The sequence below is a fragment of the Punica granatum genome, chromosome 1, assembly GCF_007655135.1.
Source record: "Punica granatum isolate Tunisia-2019 chromosome 1, ASM765513v2, whole genome shotgun sequence".
In the NCBI taxonomy this organism is placed as follows: Eukaryota; Viridiplantae; Streptophyta; class Magnoliopsida; order Myrtales; family Lythraceae; genus Punica; species Punica granatum.
In genome coordinates this window covers 52,991,704-53,008,656 of record NC_045127.1, presented here as the reverse complement: position 1 = coordinate 53,008,656, position 16,953 = coordinate 52,991,704, and the positions used below count along the sequence as shown (strand labels likewise).

Genomic DNA, 16,953 nt, shown 5'->3' with positions numbered 1-16,953 from the left:
CCGGGTCTGCAACTGCCAACGGTAAGACTGAGGCAGTATAGCTGATGCCATGAATCTTTTTGCCTCAACAATTCAACCTCTTCAAGACGAAATTGTATAAAGATGGAGTTGGACAAAACCTCAACTATGTCGAGAATTTTTGTAACCCAACGAATGCATCGACATTGTAAAGAAGAACCGAGCTCACAGCATAGGCAATTTGCTGCGTTCTACTTTTTCTGAGTCCTCCCATTTCTCCCCAAACTGTGAATTAGCGTTAAGTAGATAGCCCGAAAGCACATAAATTTCATCCACACATATTTCTCATCTATTATCAACAGGATTATGCTTGCCCAGGGAGCAGAGCGAAACTATAATCTCTACAGAATGATTTGATTACACAAGGCAGACACCGTTCATGCAAAATCTCTCTGGCATCGTCAGTCATCCTTTGAGCCAAGAACCTCCTGCTTCAGCTCGCTGATTTTCGCTAAAAATTCCTCTCTGTTTTTCTGCAGAAACAAGATAACAGCATTTCTTGTTAAATTCTTACCGCAGATACTCTTTAGCAACAGAAAAAGATTTGCTAATTCCCATTTTCACAAATTAAAGCAAAACAATGGGATCATTGCTGAATAGTTAAATTAGTTCCATGAAGAAATTATAGGATTTACTTCATACGCATAATAAACTTGAAAGAGAAACATATGCACAGAATATTTTCACAAACGCGAACACAGAGGAATGGTTATCTTATGCAAGCTTGAACTTCACTACAAGTGCTTGGGTAGGGGCAAAAGCACGACTAGGCCCTTCTCTTTCAACTCTTAAAAAGAATATATGAACAAAAAAAAAATCTTCACATTTTAATCACAAAAATATATTTTACAGAAACAAAACAATTTAGTTGATATCGATAAGGGAAAAGTAAAACTGACAAACTCCATACCTTGAAAATCAGGTAGCGCCATGTGAACCACACAGTGTATCCCAGACCAACCACCTCCAATAGCTTAGGCAACTGTATTCACACAGGTGAATTAAATAGATATATATATATATATCATTGAACGTGCACAAACAAAAACTTTCTGACTTCACGATTCATTTTTACTCGTGAGAGATTATGTACCAGAGGAATAGAATCGATTGCCCCAACAACAGCTGATGCTAACCATAGGGCCACCAGAGCGCCGCTACCATATAGAGCAATAGAGAGGGTGTCTTCAGAATCAAACTGCAAATAAGCGAGAAGTCCTTTTGATTATTTGATAAAAACTCAATTTAAGGATTCCTAAATAAAAGGGAAACTCTGTCGAGCTGGTAACATTATCATATTATCTTTTCACTTCTAAAGTTTTACTCTTTTGAATATGCAGGATTAAAAGGTATGAGATACCATAAGAGAACAGTTTGCTTGAAAGAATGCAGCACAGCTTAAGAAAGATCCCAAAATATGTTGCTCAGCTAACCGCTCAGGTCGACACAAAGGTCGATGTTTCATCAAGACAAAAGTCTCTCCATTAACTTCGTTATCATCATTGCAACCACCTCTTTTATTGGAAAAACTGAGCAAAAAAAAGAGATGTTCAATCCAACTTTCTCTTAAATAAAAGTAACAGAAGAAAAATCCAAACTCAATGCACAGTCACCTTCTAAGGTAATGGAACTGGATAAATTTATGAACTTGAATCAAGGAAAAAGATGAACCAAAGCAAGATGAAAAACAGTTCCAAAATGTGAAGTAAGAAAATAACGCTGATCTAGAATTCCAGAAAGTCGCGAGCATTAGTAAGAGGAAGATAACACTTAAAAAGCACAAAGTCATTGAAATGGGAGAGGCCTAGTTGCTCAGGTAACCGCTCAGGATCAGTTGCCTCATCAAGCACGACTATTGCGCACCTTCACAGATCATGCATCATCATAGCAACAAAACCTTCAATTCCATTCACAATTTTCTCGACATACCTGATATAAATAAATCAAAAATCTAAACGAACCGGATATAGAAGCCAATCATCAAGAATGCCGTCGAAACTTTAGGAACAAAATTATTTAGAAAAAAGAAGAGTGCCATCGATAAAGAGGTTAAGGGAGTACATTCTTGAGAGTGCAATACTCAATTAATTAGATGTTCTTCTACCTCATCTTTTTGGATGAAGAGTTCGAATTAACAGCATTGTATTTCCAGGTTCTTGTGCAAGAATGGAAAGGAAGAGATTTTGCACTTACGAATTCTTTCTTTCCATCTTCTTGGAAGTAAAAAGTGAGGAGACAAAAGAAAAGGGATTGAACTGGAAAGGTCAAGTTAAGCAGGGTTCCGACTGCTGATGAATCCTTTGCATCTTATTGACGAATTCTCTGACAACAACATATGAATAAACACAACAAAACAAGAGGGAGACAAGGTTCCTATCTTAGGATTAATTTATGTTAAAAAACAAACCTTTAAGTCGATGTTCTCCAACAACTCAAATGACTGTGCCTGCCCATCAGGGGGCGGTGGCTCCTCATTGGATGCTGCCGGTGAGAAGCCTTCAGCAAACGAATTCTGCGGGGCTGCTGGCTTCTCTTCCACGTCCACTTCGACTGCACTTGCAGTGATGGTGTCACGGTCTTCACCGACATACTGGTTCGCCCCACTAGACGCGTCCTCGGAGGTTGTTGCCCTCAGTGACAGTCTATGAAATGCCAACCCTACCAAGTAAGAGAAGCCACTTCAACAGGTTAAATCTCACTCGAAAACCATCAAACCCCGCAGAGGGTTTCTCCCAAGAAAATAAATGGCAGAACAGAACACGCGGAATACGCAACAGCTGAACGAGCAACAGCAAATTACCAGCTACCCAGAAATGGAATCGAGTCGATAATGGGGAAATGAAGCCTGGAGAAGCAGAAACGTACTGTTGGAGGAATGCAGATTCGCAGCTGGTTGAGGACCGATCCTCGGGAGCTGCTTCCTTGGAAGAAACCACCCTTGGGAGGGGACGTGCGTGGGCAATGAATTGGAGAAGCAGCAGCACGTACTGGGAAGCACCATTGTCAAGCTGCAGCTGAACCTATACTTCGGCAGAGCAATTTCGCTTTGCAATGCAGCGAGTCGGAGCTCGGAGGTTCACCGAAGGCCTCACTAGGTTTCTGCTCGAGCGGGAGAGAGACGGCGGTAGCGCCTGTCCCTTTATAGTGGGGGAGCGGGTGACGGGGACATTTAGGGCTCAGCTTTGTTTCGGCCCGAACGAAATGAAAGAGCACAAAGATCAGATGACCACAGAGTCCATGTGGTTGCCGATTGATTTGGTTCGGGTTTTGGCCCATATTGGATTCGGGTTTCGATTTTCACAAATTGGAATTGAAATTGGAATCAGAACCGTAATCAGGTCTTTCACGCAAGTAATCGTTTTTCCCCTTCAAAATGCAGAAAATTTATGGTACGAGAGCTTTACTCCCGAGTAGATCGACCCGATTCGACTTCATTAGTCGGAACCTAATTGAACTTTCGGATAATATGATTCCCATCGAAAAATTTCAGTTCCGGGCATATCTCTTGTACGGAGAAAACTATATGATGACCTATGCTATGCATTGCTTAAAAGAAAACTAATAATTTTAAGGGTTGATTACCAAAAAAAAAAACCAACTTTGCACTTTTTCTCAAATGTAACACCAACTTTTTAAAATGTCATGTAAAATCATCAACTCACTTTCCATTCTCACATCTAACATTCCGTCAATTCTCCCGTTAATTTTCACGGATTTTATTTATCGGCGCCACATAGTGCATTTGGATTGGATGAGTACCCCACTTGGATTTATTTAATAATTAATTATTCTAAAAATGAAAATGAAATAAAATATGAAAAATCATAAGGAAAGTGGAGGAGTGGGATCGGTGGCCACGGTGGCCCCGATTAGGGCGGCAACGAACTTTGTCGTCCCAAGCAACCCCAACTGGGGTGGATGGCGACCGCAATCAAGGCACCACCAACCCCGAACGAGAGAAGCCCCAAAATTGGGGGTTTTCTCGATAGGAGCGAGTGGCATCTCCATTGCAATCGCTGCCCCCCAACCCAATCGGGGTTGCTGGCAACCACCGTCGTCGCCACTGACCTCGATTTGGGGAGTGGCGACTGCAATCGAGACCCCACAAACCACAGTTAAGAAAAAACTCGAAATTGGGGGTTCTCTCAATTTCTTCAATTTCGGTTAGGGGGATTGCCTCGATGGCGGCCGCCACCTCCCCAATCGGGGTTGCCGATCCCCCCTCCCTTTCGCTTCAATTTTTCTTTTTAATTCTTTTTTCTTTTTTCATTTTTCATAAAAATTAATTATTAAATAAATCCATGGGGTTCACTCATCTTATTCGAATGCGTTGCGTAACGCCATTAAGTAAAATCCGTTAAAATTAACGGAATGATTGACGGAATGTTAAATGTGAGAACGAAATATGAGTTAATTTTATGTGTCATTTCGAAAAGTTCGTGTTAGATTTGAGAAAAAAAAAGTATAAAGTTTATGATTTTTTCTGCCATTAACCCTAATTTTAATAATATTTAAGTATATATTCCAAAAATTGTTTTTTTAATTAATGGCAGAAAAAAATTCCTTAATAAATATAAAAATAATAATAATTAACACCGAATATGATACCTTTTATTTGAAATTCAAAAACATGATATACAAGAATCGCCTAACAAAAGCATGATCAATAGAAGAAAGAAAAAAAGATACTTCTGATGTTTTTGTCGTTTTAGTTCTAACCTTTTTTTGTTTGTCTTCGTGTTCTCAACTATTTGATATTTGCAGAAAAATGTGTTTTTTTGGGGGGAAACTGGACGTAGGATTAAGTGTAAACTAACAATTTGGTCCTTAACGTTTGAGCCAGCCATCAATTTCATCCTCCACGTTTCATAGCCATCAAAAATGCCCCTGGCGTTATATTTCCATCTATTAATTTCGTCCTTTTCGTTAACTTGCCGTTAACGGCATTAATTAAATCTTTTAAAAATTATTTAATAAAAAAAGGAATCAAGGGGGCTCCCTCCCTCTCTCTTCTGTAAGTCTGTAACACAAGGACGGGGAGATAGAGAATGGATTTGGAGAGGAGAGAAAGATCGATCTGGGACTACTCTAAGGAGCTGGAAATTGCGGGCACGGTATTTCAGCTAGCTTGATCCTTATGACAACGCCAGAAGTGCCGGGGTTTTAGCAATCGAAGGGTTGAGTAGCTAAACTGGGAGTGGCGTCCCTTCTCTCTCTCCACCCCCCTTCACTGCTCATTTCTTCTTCTTCTTCGTTTCTGCAAGAAGCGGAAGCGGAAGCAGCGATCGAAGTGCTGAGAAGACGACATGGGGACGAGAGAAGTTTAGAGCAGAAGCTGAGGAAGGGAAAACTCTACCACGACCCCACCATAAATCCCGGCCTCTGCTACCCTCGCTGCCTCTCCCTCATAGACCCCACCTCTGTAACTATCCACCCATATCTCTCTCTCTCTCTCTTTCTCTCCCGCGATCATGTCATCTATTGAATAATATGCTTCCAAAGCCGTTTCCTTTCGTATTGATATCAGCCCTTTTCTTGACCAAAAAATTTCAAGGCTACAAGTTTGAATCTTGGAGCCCTTTGATGAATATCGGAGAAAAATTGGATCCTTTGTTGACATCGACGCCTCCAGCGACCTCTTCGACGGAGAAGCTGATCGGGAGGGAGGGGCCTTTGATCTCTCCTTCTGTAATTGAGAGAGAGAGAGAGGGGGTAGCCCTTCTGATGATTTTTGTTTTTATTTAAAAAAAGTTTTTTGAATATTTAATTAACGCAGTTAAAGTGGGTTGACGGAAAGGACGAAATTGATAGATGGAAATATAACGTCGGGGGCATTTTTGATGGCTATGAAACGTGGAGGATGAAATTGATGGCTTGCTCAAACGTTAAGGATCAAATTGTTAGTTTACTCTAGGATTAAAGTGATAGAAAAGTGAAAGGTTGAAAACATGAATGCTTAAAAAAAAAAGGACAAGATGACATAAACTCTAAAGGTTGAGGATCAAAAGTGTTTTTGTTTTTACTAATAGAAGAATTATAAAACAAAATTATACTAATTGAACATCATGCAGCTTAATTATTATTTATTAATTTCATTTTAGGTTTTAAATTTTTCTCCATTCATAACGTCCCACGTGGCACAGGATCTCATTTCTTGACACCATTAATTTTTTTGTCATGGCAAGTGGACGGTAAAACTAAATTGATGGGATTTTTCAAATTTTAGGGAACTTTGGCCAAAACAAATTATTGGGAATTTATTGGTTTGAATTTGGTTTGGGAGTGGAATTATTACTCTACTCCACGCGACAAGGACACGATAGTTGAAAAAAATTATTATTAAGAAATTAGTTTTAACAATTGTTAAGAAAAAGTATGTGAAATAATTTATTAGAAAATTAGAGAAAAATAAAAAATAATGAAGAATTTAAAGAATTTAGTATTAAAGAATTAATCACAATAATAGTTAAGAAAAAGTATACGAGAAAAATTATTATTAAGTTGAATAAAATGATAAAAAATTATTGATTGTGTTGTTGAATTGAAAGAAAAATAGAGTAGGGTGAAGTATAATAAAATTATGATTTCAAAACTAAACAAAACTCGATGACTTTTCAATTTTATGGATAAAATTGATGACTGCTAAAATATTAGGGATGAAAATGACATTTTCACGCTTCATTTTCCCTGAAAATCTTCATGTTTAGCCTACAATTGCTAATTGTGGAGTAGAGAATGAATTGGGTTATAACTAGTATTGACTAAGGATGACATCCATAGCGTCATTCAATAATTGCAAGCTATTGCCAAAGAGTTATAGGTCCACTGGTAACGCACTAGTGTTCCTATACTGCTAGGGGTTCAAATCTCCTTGGAGACTTGGGAGCAAATAAGAGGTGAAAGTTTTCCCTATTTGTCGTCGAAGTAGTATTCCAATTTTAAAGTTGTGAATGGACGGTATTCCTCTTATCCTTGTTAGATGTGGATAACGATATTTAATTGATAGGTGAGCATGCCTCCACCTAATAATCAAAAAATTACATATTAGATATTAAGTGAGATTACTGACTATTAGCCTCTGTTAAAATCAAAAAGAAGAAGAAGAAAACCAAAAACCACTAAATACAGTAAAGATTACGTAGGACCTCTTCCATTGCAGCTGTCAAAAAAAGAAAGGAAATCCGGATTTCCTATCCAAGCTGTTTTTCCATTCCCAATAGGGAAATGATAACATAAATTATTTCCACTTGATTGATCTATGCTTCTGTGCTGCTGTCTGTCTTGGTCCCCTTCCCCTGCCATTGGGCCACTTGCAACACTCAAAGCCACAGGTTTGATGCATTACAGCAACATCAGGAGCATTTAAAAACTTTTAAAAGTGATATATTAATTCATAAATTTTTTTTCTTTTTCGATATAGAATTTATTTCACTTTACTCATCAATATCCGTCATCACGTGCAACGTGTAATCTATTTCTGCATACACGTTGTCACGTGCCCTTAAATACCAGCCCTCAATAATTGACCTCGAGCCGAACTCATCTTTCGTGCTCGGACGATGCAACTCGCCCTCAACAATTGACCTCGAGTCGGGCTCATTTTCCGTGCTTGGGCGATGCATGGTATGAGTACACACACGCACGTAGGTGCGAATATGCGTAACTCGGGCTTTGATACCATATTAAATTTCCATTGGGCTTATACAGGCTTGGATTCATTTCCACTTAAAAGCTCATATTGATAAGTGGTGGTATCCAATTCATATATTAACTCATGAATTTTCCTTTTCTTTTTCGATATGAGATTTATCTCATTTTAGTCCTCAATTATCAGCTTGAACTTTTAAGTGGATATGGGTCCGACCCCGTATAAGCCTAATAGGAATTTAATATATTCTCTTGTCTCCGAGGGCCTCGATTTGATCTCGCTCCAACACTGTGCCAAGTTCCCGGTAATTCGGCCTCTCGGGACACATGGAGCAGGAAATCTGGATCGCCAAATAACATGGAATGCTTGCAATACTGGTGCTGATTGTGAGCTAGTTCGACCGTGGCTCTGAACCCAAGTTGTTCGGTTGCTATAAGAGACCGTGTACATTAACCCTGAGAATGTGCCATTTGTTGTGTGGGGTGCACGTATTATGCCAATAGACCGATCCATTGATCCCTTCTTTTCAGGCTTCAATTCAGCGTAAGCTGAGGTGTATTTGATATCATCGAAACAGACCCTTTATGGAGCTGCAAGCCGTAACGTGAATCCTCACCTGTGATTTACTGTACGAAAGCATGGGTACTTCCCCGGCGACCGGACACCACCCGAGCTGCCGGGCAAAGAAAGAAATGGAAGAAAACATGGGACTTTACCAAAACTGGTAAAATACACATTTGCTTCATCTTTTTCCTTTTTTTTTTTTGCTAGATAAAGCCCACATTTGCTTCATCATTTGCAGTAAATGAAAGCCTCTGAACCAAATCTCAAGCGGTTTGGCCTAATGGTTAATGAGCATCCAATTTGCCCCGAGACTTGGGTTCAAATCCCCTTGGGGCCACCGGAGCGCCTTTGGCGTAATTACCCGCTCCGTGCGTCGCCGGGGGTTCACGGAGCCCCGGGGATTAGTCGGGCGAAGCCTGCACACCCCGGGTCAAAAAAAAAAAAAGAAAAAGAAAAAGAAAGCCTCTGAACCAAAAGGCAAATCCTTTCGCAAAGCCCTCCACACTCTGTCCTTTCTGCGGGGAGAGGGGAGGCCTCTTCTTTTTGTCCCTCTCGCTTTCATTAAATGGTATCCTGCTTCCATTAATAGCGATCACTTCTCCTGCTTTCGTATCCTCTTAAGCTCCAAGGTAAAAGGGAACTGGAGAAACTTCCTCCTGCTGCTGCTGCTGTGCTCTGTGGTTGGGGGGCTTGGTGGGAGCCGGAAGAATGGCGAGGGAGAAGATATGCATACGGAAGATCGAGAACGCGACGGCGAGGCACGTGACTTTCTCGAAGCGGAGGAGGGGGCTCTTCAAGAAGGCCGAGGAGCTGTCAGTGCTCTGCGATGCTGACGTCGGCCTCATCATCTTCTCCTCCGCCGGCAAGCTCTTCGAGTTCTCCAGCTCGAGGTCGTGTTCTCTCTCCGTGTCGACTGCTCGCTCCGCTGCTTGACTTACAGTACAACAACGTATGTTCTCTGTGAACTGATGTCGATGTCTCTTGCCTTCTAAAGCATGTCGGATATACTAGAAAGGTATCGTCTGCTGTCCAAGAATCTCGAGAAATTGCAGCAGCCCTCCCAGGACACGCCGGTAATCATCCCCGTCTAGTCCTCTACTTTTGCAAGGATACTAAGCCCGACATATGGCCTTATTCAGCAGTCAAGAAATGCGTGAAATGAATGAACCAGTCAAATTGATTTGTAATGAGGTTAGCTAGGATCTTGATTGGATGTCGTAGATCGGTCGAGAAGTGGCCTTTTCTCCTAGGTTTCTACGAGTCACGCAGAGAGTAAAGTATGTTAAGCAGGCCTTTAGCCTTAACTACAGCTCCTGAAGTCGGAAGATACGTTGAGCCTTTACTCTCATACCTTCCCGTTAAGCTACGATTGCCATATGCCTGTATGAAGGTGCAGCGATATTGTATGTTGCGATGCTTTAAAAGCTCGGAAATTTTTCTTGAAATTTATTTTCCTTATTGATGGGGTACAACGTCCATCTCAAGCGCAGTTGTTGGAGAATGGTGGATCATCGGGGTTAAGCAAGGAAGTTGTGGATGAAAGTCACAAATTGAGGTACAGGTCTCTTTGCTGTATCCTCGTCGTATATCTTGTTGCTGTATTCTCGACGTATAACTTGCAACTCGTACACATGTACGAATAGAATATATCTTGCTTGTCAAGTGGAAGAACTCCGTATCTTGTATAATACGGAAAATAATATGCTAAAAATAGGCTGATGAGAGGAGAGGAGCTCCAGGGATTAAACACAGACAAACTGGATCAGCTGGAAAAAGCACTGGAAGAGGGACTGAAACGAGTGATCACAAAGAAGGTCAGTTCTGCATTTGGTTGATACTGTCATTTCCTCGATATGAACATGCGGGCTCTCTGAAATAAACACAGGCCCATGTGAATTCTTGATCTTTGATTTGCCCTGTCGATCGGACCAACTGGTGATACTCTCATCGCACCCACATCATTGTTATTTTTGTTTTCTTCCCTTTCAGACAGAAAAGATTACGACAGAAATACAAGACCTTCAGCAAAAGGTCAGTTGATCGTCTCCTCGACTTTCTATTTGGATGCTGAGAATTCATAACAAATCCTATCATCAATGTTTAAATATGTGTCAAGTGAGGTTCTTTTTCTGAGTTATAAGATTCATTCGAGTTCTGTTGAGGTTTTTGGTGGAAGAGAAGTCTCTTCTATTCCTTCGCTTGCTGATGTAGTCTCATGCTTTTGGAAACTGATGCAGGGAACAGAACTGGCCCTGCAAAAGGGGAAACTAAGCCAACAGGTATCGATATCGCCTTACGGGTCCCCCCTCCCCCTCCATTTTTTTTTCCTTTTTTCCCGCGTCGTACTGGGCAAACATATTCGTATTTCTGCATTTATCATTGCCAATGAAAATAAATATAGGTTGCTGAAATACGTCGACTGAAGCAAGTTGCTGCTAATTCGGAAACTAGCAGTGAAGAAGACCAGTCCTCTGAGTTGCCCACTCATGGATCGAGCTCCAATTGCTCGAACACTTCTCTAAAGCTTGGGTGAGTACAATCTTTGCTTTTCTGGTTTTCTCCAAACCTGCAGCTTTAGCTGACCTCGGCGTTCTATGGCTCATTCTTAACTGTTTCGTGTCATTTAGGTGTTGATATTTGCACACTGTAATTTGATTTTTTTCTACCTTGCCATCTGAGAATATCTCCCAATCTCGAGCTAGAACGCTAGCACAATCACCAGCTCAACTCAGCCCGAGTTCAGGCAAAATCGGGCTAAAATTCGAACTAATCATCTGTCAACTGATATTAGGATCTTATGAGATACTTTATGATTGTAAATTCCTAAACTACCATCTTAGAAATTCTGTTTTGATTGTTTATTTGACAGGCTGCCGTACATTGGTTGATCGAATCTGCCGACTAACTGTTAGCTTGCATTTGGAGACCTGCTGATCAACTCGAATTGATTTCCAACTTCAGTTCAACAGCAAGGAAAAGCAAGGATGCAGTTTTTTTTCTTTTCTTGCATCTTTATTATTATTCGGTGCCGAGTGGCCTTCACGTTAAGATGACACATCTCCTTTCTAAACTCTAATGACTATAACAACAATCTAGTTTTTTCGTTGAGATTATTGTCCAGATTGAGCTGACTGCTTACCGGAAAACAGACAATTCAAAGGAAGAGGGCATTCCACTAAATTCAGTTTCAGATCATTTGTTTTGCATTTGCATTTCGAAGGCAGTGCCAGGACCGTTAAATATATTAATGTTAAAAGTACAGAGTCTACAAATAATGGAGGCGACATTCTGAGAGCAGTCTGCCCTTCTACTCTCTCTTCGATTTTGATAAAGCCCTTTTCCTTTGGGCGAGCATGTAACCGTACATGTGAGGACTTCCTGTAACCAAAGCCTCGTTATGAATGGAAATTAAAAGAACAGATTAGCTGATGAATGCGAAAAAGAATGTTCAGCACTTACCTGGGACATAGATACCGAGGGCAAGGATTGCAGCATAGTAGTAGTCGAAGGAAAAGTTCCATTTGTTGGGCATTCTGATGCAGTACTTTTCAGAATTCTGCAATACATACCAATTCAGATAATTTTTTATAGTCTCATGTTAATAGCCAGGCAAAATGATCCCATATTAAAATCTGAAAAGAGAAAATAATTGGACCCGATACTAGACAAATGGCTTAACATGTCTCCTTTTTTATTGGGAAAATCCCCAGGATATTTGCATGATATACCATAGAACTGGCTAATAATAAAAACAAATGACTCGTTCTGCAAAATACCAGTCCATTCCGAGTCCAACGGGTTTTCTATGATTTGACTCATTACCTTGATGTAAGGCAGGGCAATATATATTAAACCAACTTCACTGGTGATGCCAGTAGGGTACAGTACCAAAAATGTGCTATACCTGCCAGTGGAAATGAAGTAATTTTAATAGAAGTTAAAAATGATTGATATGAGCCAAGCATCTCAACTGCCTTGAAGGCGGCAGAAATCTGAATGAATGGTACCTCAGCCACAATAGCCATGAGGGTGCGAAACCAAGTGCCTCTTTCATGCCGAAGAAGGAATATCGAATAATCTGCAATTCAAAGACACTGATGGTACTTAGATCTGTGAAACGGTAAACCAGTGCTCTGCAATCGGCAAAACAATGTCTACAGTATGATGTCTATCATCGAAAACCGGGATCAATCTAGCTTCACAGTTGAACTTTTCTGATCCTTCGAAACGCATTGTAGGAAAGCAAGTCCAGAACAGAGGTCAGGGAGGCAGTTCAGGCATATACCCAAGGCAAGTAGTTTGTTGAATAATGACCAGTCTACTTATCATAACAAGAACCACAGTTAAGGTGCCACAACTGCTGGAAGCCCATATATTTCAACATAAAATTCTAAAAATGATTTCACTTCACAAGGAGTGAATCCTTTGGAAAGAGCAATGAACATAAAACAATATGATAGGAATTCGAATTTTAAAAAATATATGGCGTGGAAGAAGAATATAGAGCTAGTACATTTTCAGTCCACTGCCAGTAATTTATCAAATATATTGCATTCAGAAAAATAATCCAGGTAAAAAGTTTAATATGCGAAGATGTTAAGATTTATTGTACCTCAGTGATGGACCAGCTAATCACTAAAGAGCTAACCAGTATATGGTTTTGTGTCTGCGCAAACAAAGCGGACAATTATGACATAGAAGTAACAAAAATCCATGGCTTGAATCTACAGGTAGAACATATATTTATCAGCGCAAAGGGTAATCACCTCTGGAAAACTATACAGAATGCCCCAAGTTAAGTACAACCTTGAACTGATCTGGGGTAATGTGGCAGTTATGGGCGATCTAACTAAACCTATAAAAATCACAAGCATCGCAGATAAAGTAGAATCAGAGGAACAGCTGTTATCAATCACATATGATCATGGATCAACATATGCTGCATGGTGTAATGCTGCATAGAATACAACATGCCCCAGCCTTCTAGATTAAGCTCTCAATTCGATGGAAATGGCTCTTGCTAAGACAGGATCAGCACAATTATGAGTACCCAGTCTCTCATTTGCATCAAATTCCTCATGTTGACCATGACCAACATTCTAATCTAGCCAACAGAACAGGCCGTGAGAATTCAGGCGAAAACTCCGTTCAGCATTACATGGCATGGCATGGCATCTCACTTTACTTGCTTTCATTAGACTAGATGGATCATAAATGGAGAAGGCAACGGGATCAATCCCGAGCTTCTCATTTGCCTCTTGGTTTTATCCCAGTCCGCATTTAATCGGTCCTATTCATTCTTCCAGCCCCCAATACATGATTTCCTATTACAATAACCACTGAACTACTCTTTATTTGAACATGCAATAAATGTCGAACACAGTCCCACATTGTAAATCCTCGGAGGGAAGGAATCGCCATTGTAATACGAATATTTCACACGAGAGGTAGAGAGAGAGAGAGAGAGCATACCAACAAGGCCATGGATGATCTGCTCCAGAGTGCAATTGGCAGATATTCAAAGAGAGAAAGAACAACAAGAGAGCTTCGTTACTGTTAAACTCATAAATACAATTCAACTGGAACTCAAATCAAGTGAGGGGCGATTGGGCAAGGAACCTCCAACACGGCGGCGGTCTGCGAGAGCTGGAGCGGCCGCTCAACAGCACTGTAGACCTGCTCGTGGCCCGATTCCTTGAGCGTCTTGACAGCCAGAACCAGCACCTGAAGCCTGCGTACGGTGAACGGAAGGAGCTGTGAAGAGGATGCAGATTTTGCAGAAGATGGGACGAAAATGCAGAGAAGGGTATCGGTTGTACCATCCAACGAAGACGGCCCAGTTGTAGACGGAGAGGTAGAGGCGCCTCAGCACCGAGAGGAATCCCGCCATGAGAAAGCCGAATCAATATGAGACACAGAGAAAGAGAGAGAGGGAGAGATAGTGGAGATGAAGTGAGGTGAGGTTCCCTCGGCAGATATAGGAAAAGGGAGATGGAGATCATTTGAAGTTAACGAAGTAGGAGATGGTCGTTCATCGCCATTAATGAGATCTAGGTGAGCAGCTCAACTACTGGGATCTGCTCCCACAGCCCACATTGTCCTCATCAATGATAGCCGGAACCGGTCCAATCCGGACTGGCCAGGTTGTGGACCGGCCACCACGCCCGTCCTCCCTGTGGGCGGCCATCCTGGAATGATTTTATGGTGCAATCATTTCTTTTCCTTCGATGTATTTTTTTAAATAGTCTATATATGTTTATGTAAAATCAGTTCTCATAAATATTTAATAGGATTAGAATTATCAATTTGCTTCATCTATTCATAGTTTTTTGTAAAAATTTCTTAAATTATTTTAAATTTTGAAAAAAAATACAAAAAAGGAGTTTATTTGTTTCCATTATTGATATAACTGCATAATTATATTTTGATTATCGAATTTACATATCCGTACTCTCCATATATAATTGAATACACTATCTCATGTATATAAGAGCAAGTTCCTGCGAACTAATATAACCTAGAAAATTATTAATCAAGATGTGATAGTATATGTAAAAATCGCTTTCAAGATATAATTCAGTCTGATGCATTATATATTTATATATATAATTCATCTAATATTTTTAATACAAATGACATTGCATAATATCATAAATATGACAAATTTAAAATTTCAAACTAATATAATCTAAAATTTAATAATTAAGAACTGAGAAATGTAGAAATCGCTTTATAGATATAATCCAATCCAATATGTAGGTTAATACATATATATATATATATAATTCAGCTAAAATTTTGTTTATATAAATAACAATGCATAAATTCATAAATTTAACAAATTTAGATTAATATTTTTCAAATTATCAACATAATAATCCATTAATTAAATGACTTAAACGCAAGTTTAGTTTGTAAAAATATGAATAAATGATTGATTTGAGTTTCAAATTAATCATTTATTTTTATTAATAATAACTATTGTTGTTAAAATATGATCAATAATCACATAAAAATGATAACATATATATGATAATGAACCCGTGCAACGCATGTAATAGAATATTGGTTGGATTGTAATTATCGATGAATATAATTATTTAAGGATAAAAAATTGATTGCACTATACAATTAATTGCAGCATCGACCTTCCTCATCATGCCCGTCATTCCAGTAGTACTCAGTACTCTTCATCAATTGGATGGATGAGATTGTTCATGCATATTTTAGCATATGGTTTCATATGAGAAAAGTTCGCCAGTTTTCTATTTGTACTATAGAGAATCAGATTTTTTTTTTTTACGATTACAAATGAAATTTGTAGAGTTAGAATGGTAATTAATAGGAAAGAAAAAAAACAAGGGACATGATAAGTCTTGTTAGTAAATTTGACTGAAACCTCTTTATTCGAAGTCAAAAATAATGTCATTGTACCAAATCCGCTTGTCATTGTACCTAACCTCTTTGTTTACAACGTGCTATTAAAATGTACAAGTTTTGTAACATGGAAAAGAGTTCGAACAAGGGAGAAAAGAGTAACATCGCTAAAAATGAAGAAGCTGGGAAATTTAAAAAAATTCAAAACTTCAACACGAGAAGAATGAGAAGTTGAACCAATTTTAATTTAATGCGGTCATGGAGTGTCTTCGTACTGGATTCATGCTTCATGGTCTTATGAACTTATAGGCCGCATTTGGTCGTAAAAATAAAGAGGGGAATATTATTTATGACATCTTAATATTAGGTGATATTCGAGATTTTATACAATTATGTATAATATGTTTTCATGTGTATTTGGGTATATTAGGAAGATAACATATTTTTAGTATAGAATCTTGTAATAATCACAAACACTACGTCCCTCTTGCTCGAGGAGACATATCTCGAACTTTATCTGATAAATATGAGATTAATTTCCCTACGAATATCTCTCATTTAAGTCATCCCATAGGAGCTTCTTGTCCACAGCTCCAGCAATTGTTGCCTGAATATCCTCCTCCACGATATTAATGGAATGTTTGTTTTGGGAGTTAAAATCACTTTACCTTTAACTAAACACACTACACAACAAAAATACACATTTGTCAAAAATTTTAATTTTAACTTTAATTTTAACTCAACACATTACACAATCATTTGTCTTTTTTCGCAATCAAAATCAAAGTTACTTTAACTCTAAAATCAAACGCACCATAAAGATCCTAGCAATCACAGTTGAATTACAAACATCCCATATCTCCCAACGTGGATCGCTCACATCTGGCTTCTCGAACGTTCTATGGACGAAGGTAGTTTGCTATTTGCCCTTAACGCAGCTAACATGGCCCATGACCAAGTGAGATAAATGTCGCCCTTTAAACGACATCCGATTAGCATGTTTCCCCCGCCGTCTGATGTGCCTAGCCGATACACAGCTTACGCCTCAGTTTTATTCGCGGAGTTCTCCCCGTCTTCATTAGAATTGCCCTTCCACGAGCTCTTCTCCGTATCACTCACGTTAGACATCTTCTACGATCAACTCTCTTACGAATCATTACAAAATTATGTCAATCCCAGCGTGAAAATGCTCTGATACCATGATAAGAGTGGAGCAATAAAGCTCAACCTTCATTACGGATACAAAGGGTCACAGTATTTGGTCTTTACGGATTCCTAGAGACTGCTCCTGGAACTAGAGGAAGCTAATGCAGTTGAGAGCACTGATTTCCCCTTATACTAGCTGC

The 16,953-nt window shown here is 39.4% G+C and overlaps 3 protein-coding genes and 2 non-coding genes across 5 annotated transcripts; 1 reads left to right on the top strand and 4 right to left on the bottom strand.

Annotated features, from left to right (window-relative positions):
* Positions 1 to 108: 108 nt before the first annotated feature.
* LOC116213395 (protein CURVATURE THYLAKOID 1D, chloroplastic) lies at positions 109 to 3,217 on the bottom strand. The gene is made up of 5 exons (XM_031548297.1): positions 2,884 to 3,217; positions 2,426 to 2,676; positions 1,112 to 1,216; positions 929 to 1,000; positions 109 to 491 (listed from the first exon to the last, which is right to left on the bottom strand). The coding sequence occupies exons 1-5, from the start codon at positions 3,017 to 3,019 to the stop codon at positions 420 to 422; spliced, it is 636 nt and encodes a 211-aa protein (XP_031404157.1). The 5' UTR covers positions 3,020 to 3,217; the 3' UTR covers positions 109 to 419.
* Positions 1,439 to 1,526, bottom strand: LOC116193347. Its single transcript, XR_004154259.1, has one exon. It is a non-coding gene; the product is annotated as a small nucleolar RNA snoR128 (small nucleolar RNA).
* LOC116193348 lies at positions 1,827 to 1,909 on the bottom strand. Its single transcript, XR_004154260.1, has one exon. It is a non-coding gene; the product is annotated as a small nucleolar RNA snoR128 (small nucleolar RNA).
* Positions 3,218 to 8,743: 5,526 nt separating the features above from the next.
* LOC116192222 (MADS-box protein SVP-like) lies at positions 8,744 to 11,338 on the top strand. The gene is made up of 8 exons (XM_031520700.1): positions 8,744 to 9,120; positions 9,225 to 9,303; positions 9,721 to 9,785; positions 9,945 to 10,044; positions 10,220 to 10,261; positions 10,468 to 10,509; positions 10,632 to 10,759; positions 11,100 to 11,338. Exons 1-8 carry the CDS (start codon positions 8,939 to 8,941, stop codon positions 11,116 to 11,118), a joined length of 657 nt encoding a protein of 218 aa, XP_031376560.1. The 5' UTR covers positions 8,744 to 8,938; the 3' UTR covers positions 11,119 to 11,338.
* Positions 11,339 to 11,383: 45 nt separating this feature from the next.
* On the bottom strand, positions 11,384 to 14,310 carry LOC116192221 (very-long-chain (3R)-3-hydroxyacyl-CoA dehydratase PASTICCINO 2A). The gene is made up of 9 exons (XM_031520699.1): positions 14,050 to 14,310; positions 13,850 to 13,961; positions 13,703 to 13,721; positions 12,997 to 13,085; positions 12,843 to 12,896; positions 12,238 to 12,308; positions 12,053 to 12,134; positions 11,690 to 11,786; positions 11,384 to 11,608 (listed from the first exon to the last, which is right to left on the bottom strand). Exons 1-9 carry the CDS (start codon positions 14,118 to 14,120, stop codon positions 11,538 to 11,540), a joined length of 666 nt encoding a protein of 221 aa, XP_031376559.1. The 5' UTR covers positions 14,121 to 14,310; the 3' UTR covers positions 11,384 to 11,537.
* Between the last annotated feature and the right edge of the window lie 2,643 nt (positions 14,311 to 16,953).

Excerpts from the sequence above, each read along its gene's own strand:
- LOC116213395 (XM_031548297.1), bottom strand. The coding sequence starts at position 3,019 with ATGGTGCTTCCCAGTACGTGCTGCTGCTTCTCCAATTCATTGCCCACG. Across the intron at positions 1,001-1,111 it reads CAATCGATTCTATTCCTCTG|TTGCCTAAGCTATTGGAGGT; the intron begins GTACATAATCTC and ends GTGTGAATACAG. Across the intron at positions 492-928 it reads GGCGCTACCTGATTTTCAAG|AAAAACAGAGAGGAATTTTT; the intron begins GTATGGAGTTTG and ends TTGTTTCTGCAG.
- LOC116192222 (XM_031520700.1), top strand. The coding sequence starts at position 8,939 with ATGGCGAGGGAGAAGATATGCATACGGAAGATCGAGAACGCGACGGCG. Across the intron at positions 10,045-10,219 it reads AACGAGTGATCACAAAGAAG|ACAGAAAAGATTACGACAGA; the intron begins GTCAGTTCTGCA and ends CTTCCCTTTCAG. Across the intron at positions 10,262-10,467 it reads TACAAGACCTTCAGCAAAAG|GGAACAGAACTGGCCCTGCA; the intron begins GTCAGTTGATCG and ends AAACTGATGCAG.
- LOC116192221 (XM_031520699.1), bottom strand. The coding sequence starts at position 14,120 with ATGGCGGGATTCCTCTCGGTGCTGAGGCGCCTCTACCTCTCCGTCTAC. Across the intron at positions 12,897-12,996 it reads TTCTGTATAGTTTTCCAGAG|ACACAAAACCATATACTGGT; the intron begins GTGATTACCCTT and ends TTGTTTGCGCAG. Across the intron at positions 11,787-12,052 it reads TTGCCCTGCCTTACATCAAG|AATTCTGAAAAGTACTGCAT; the intron begins GTAATGAGTCAA and ends TATGTATTGCAG.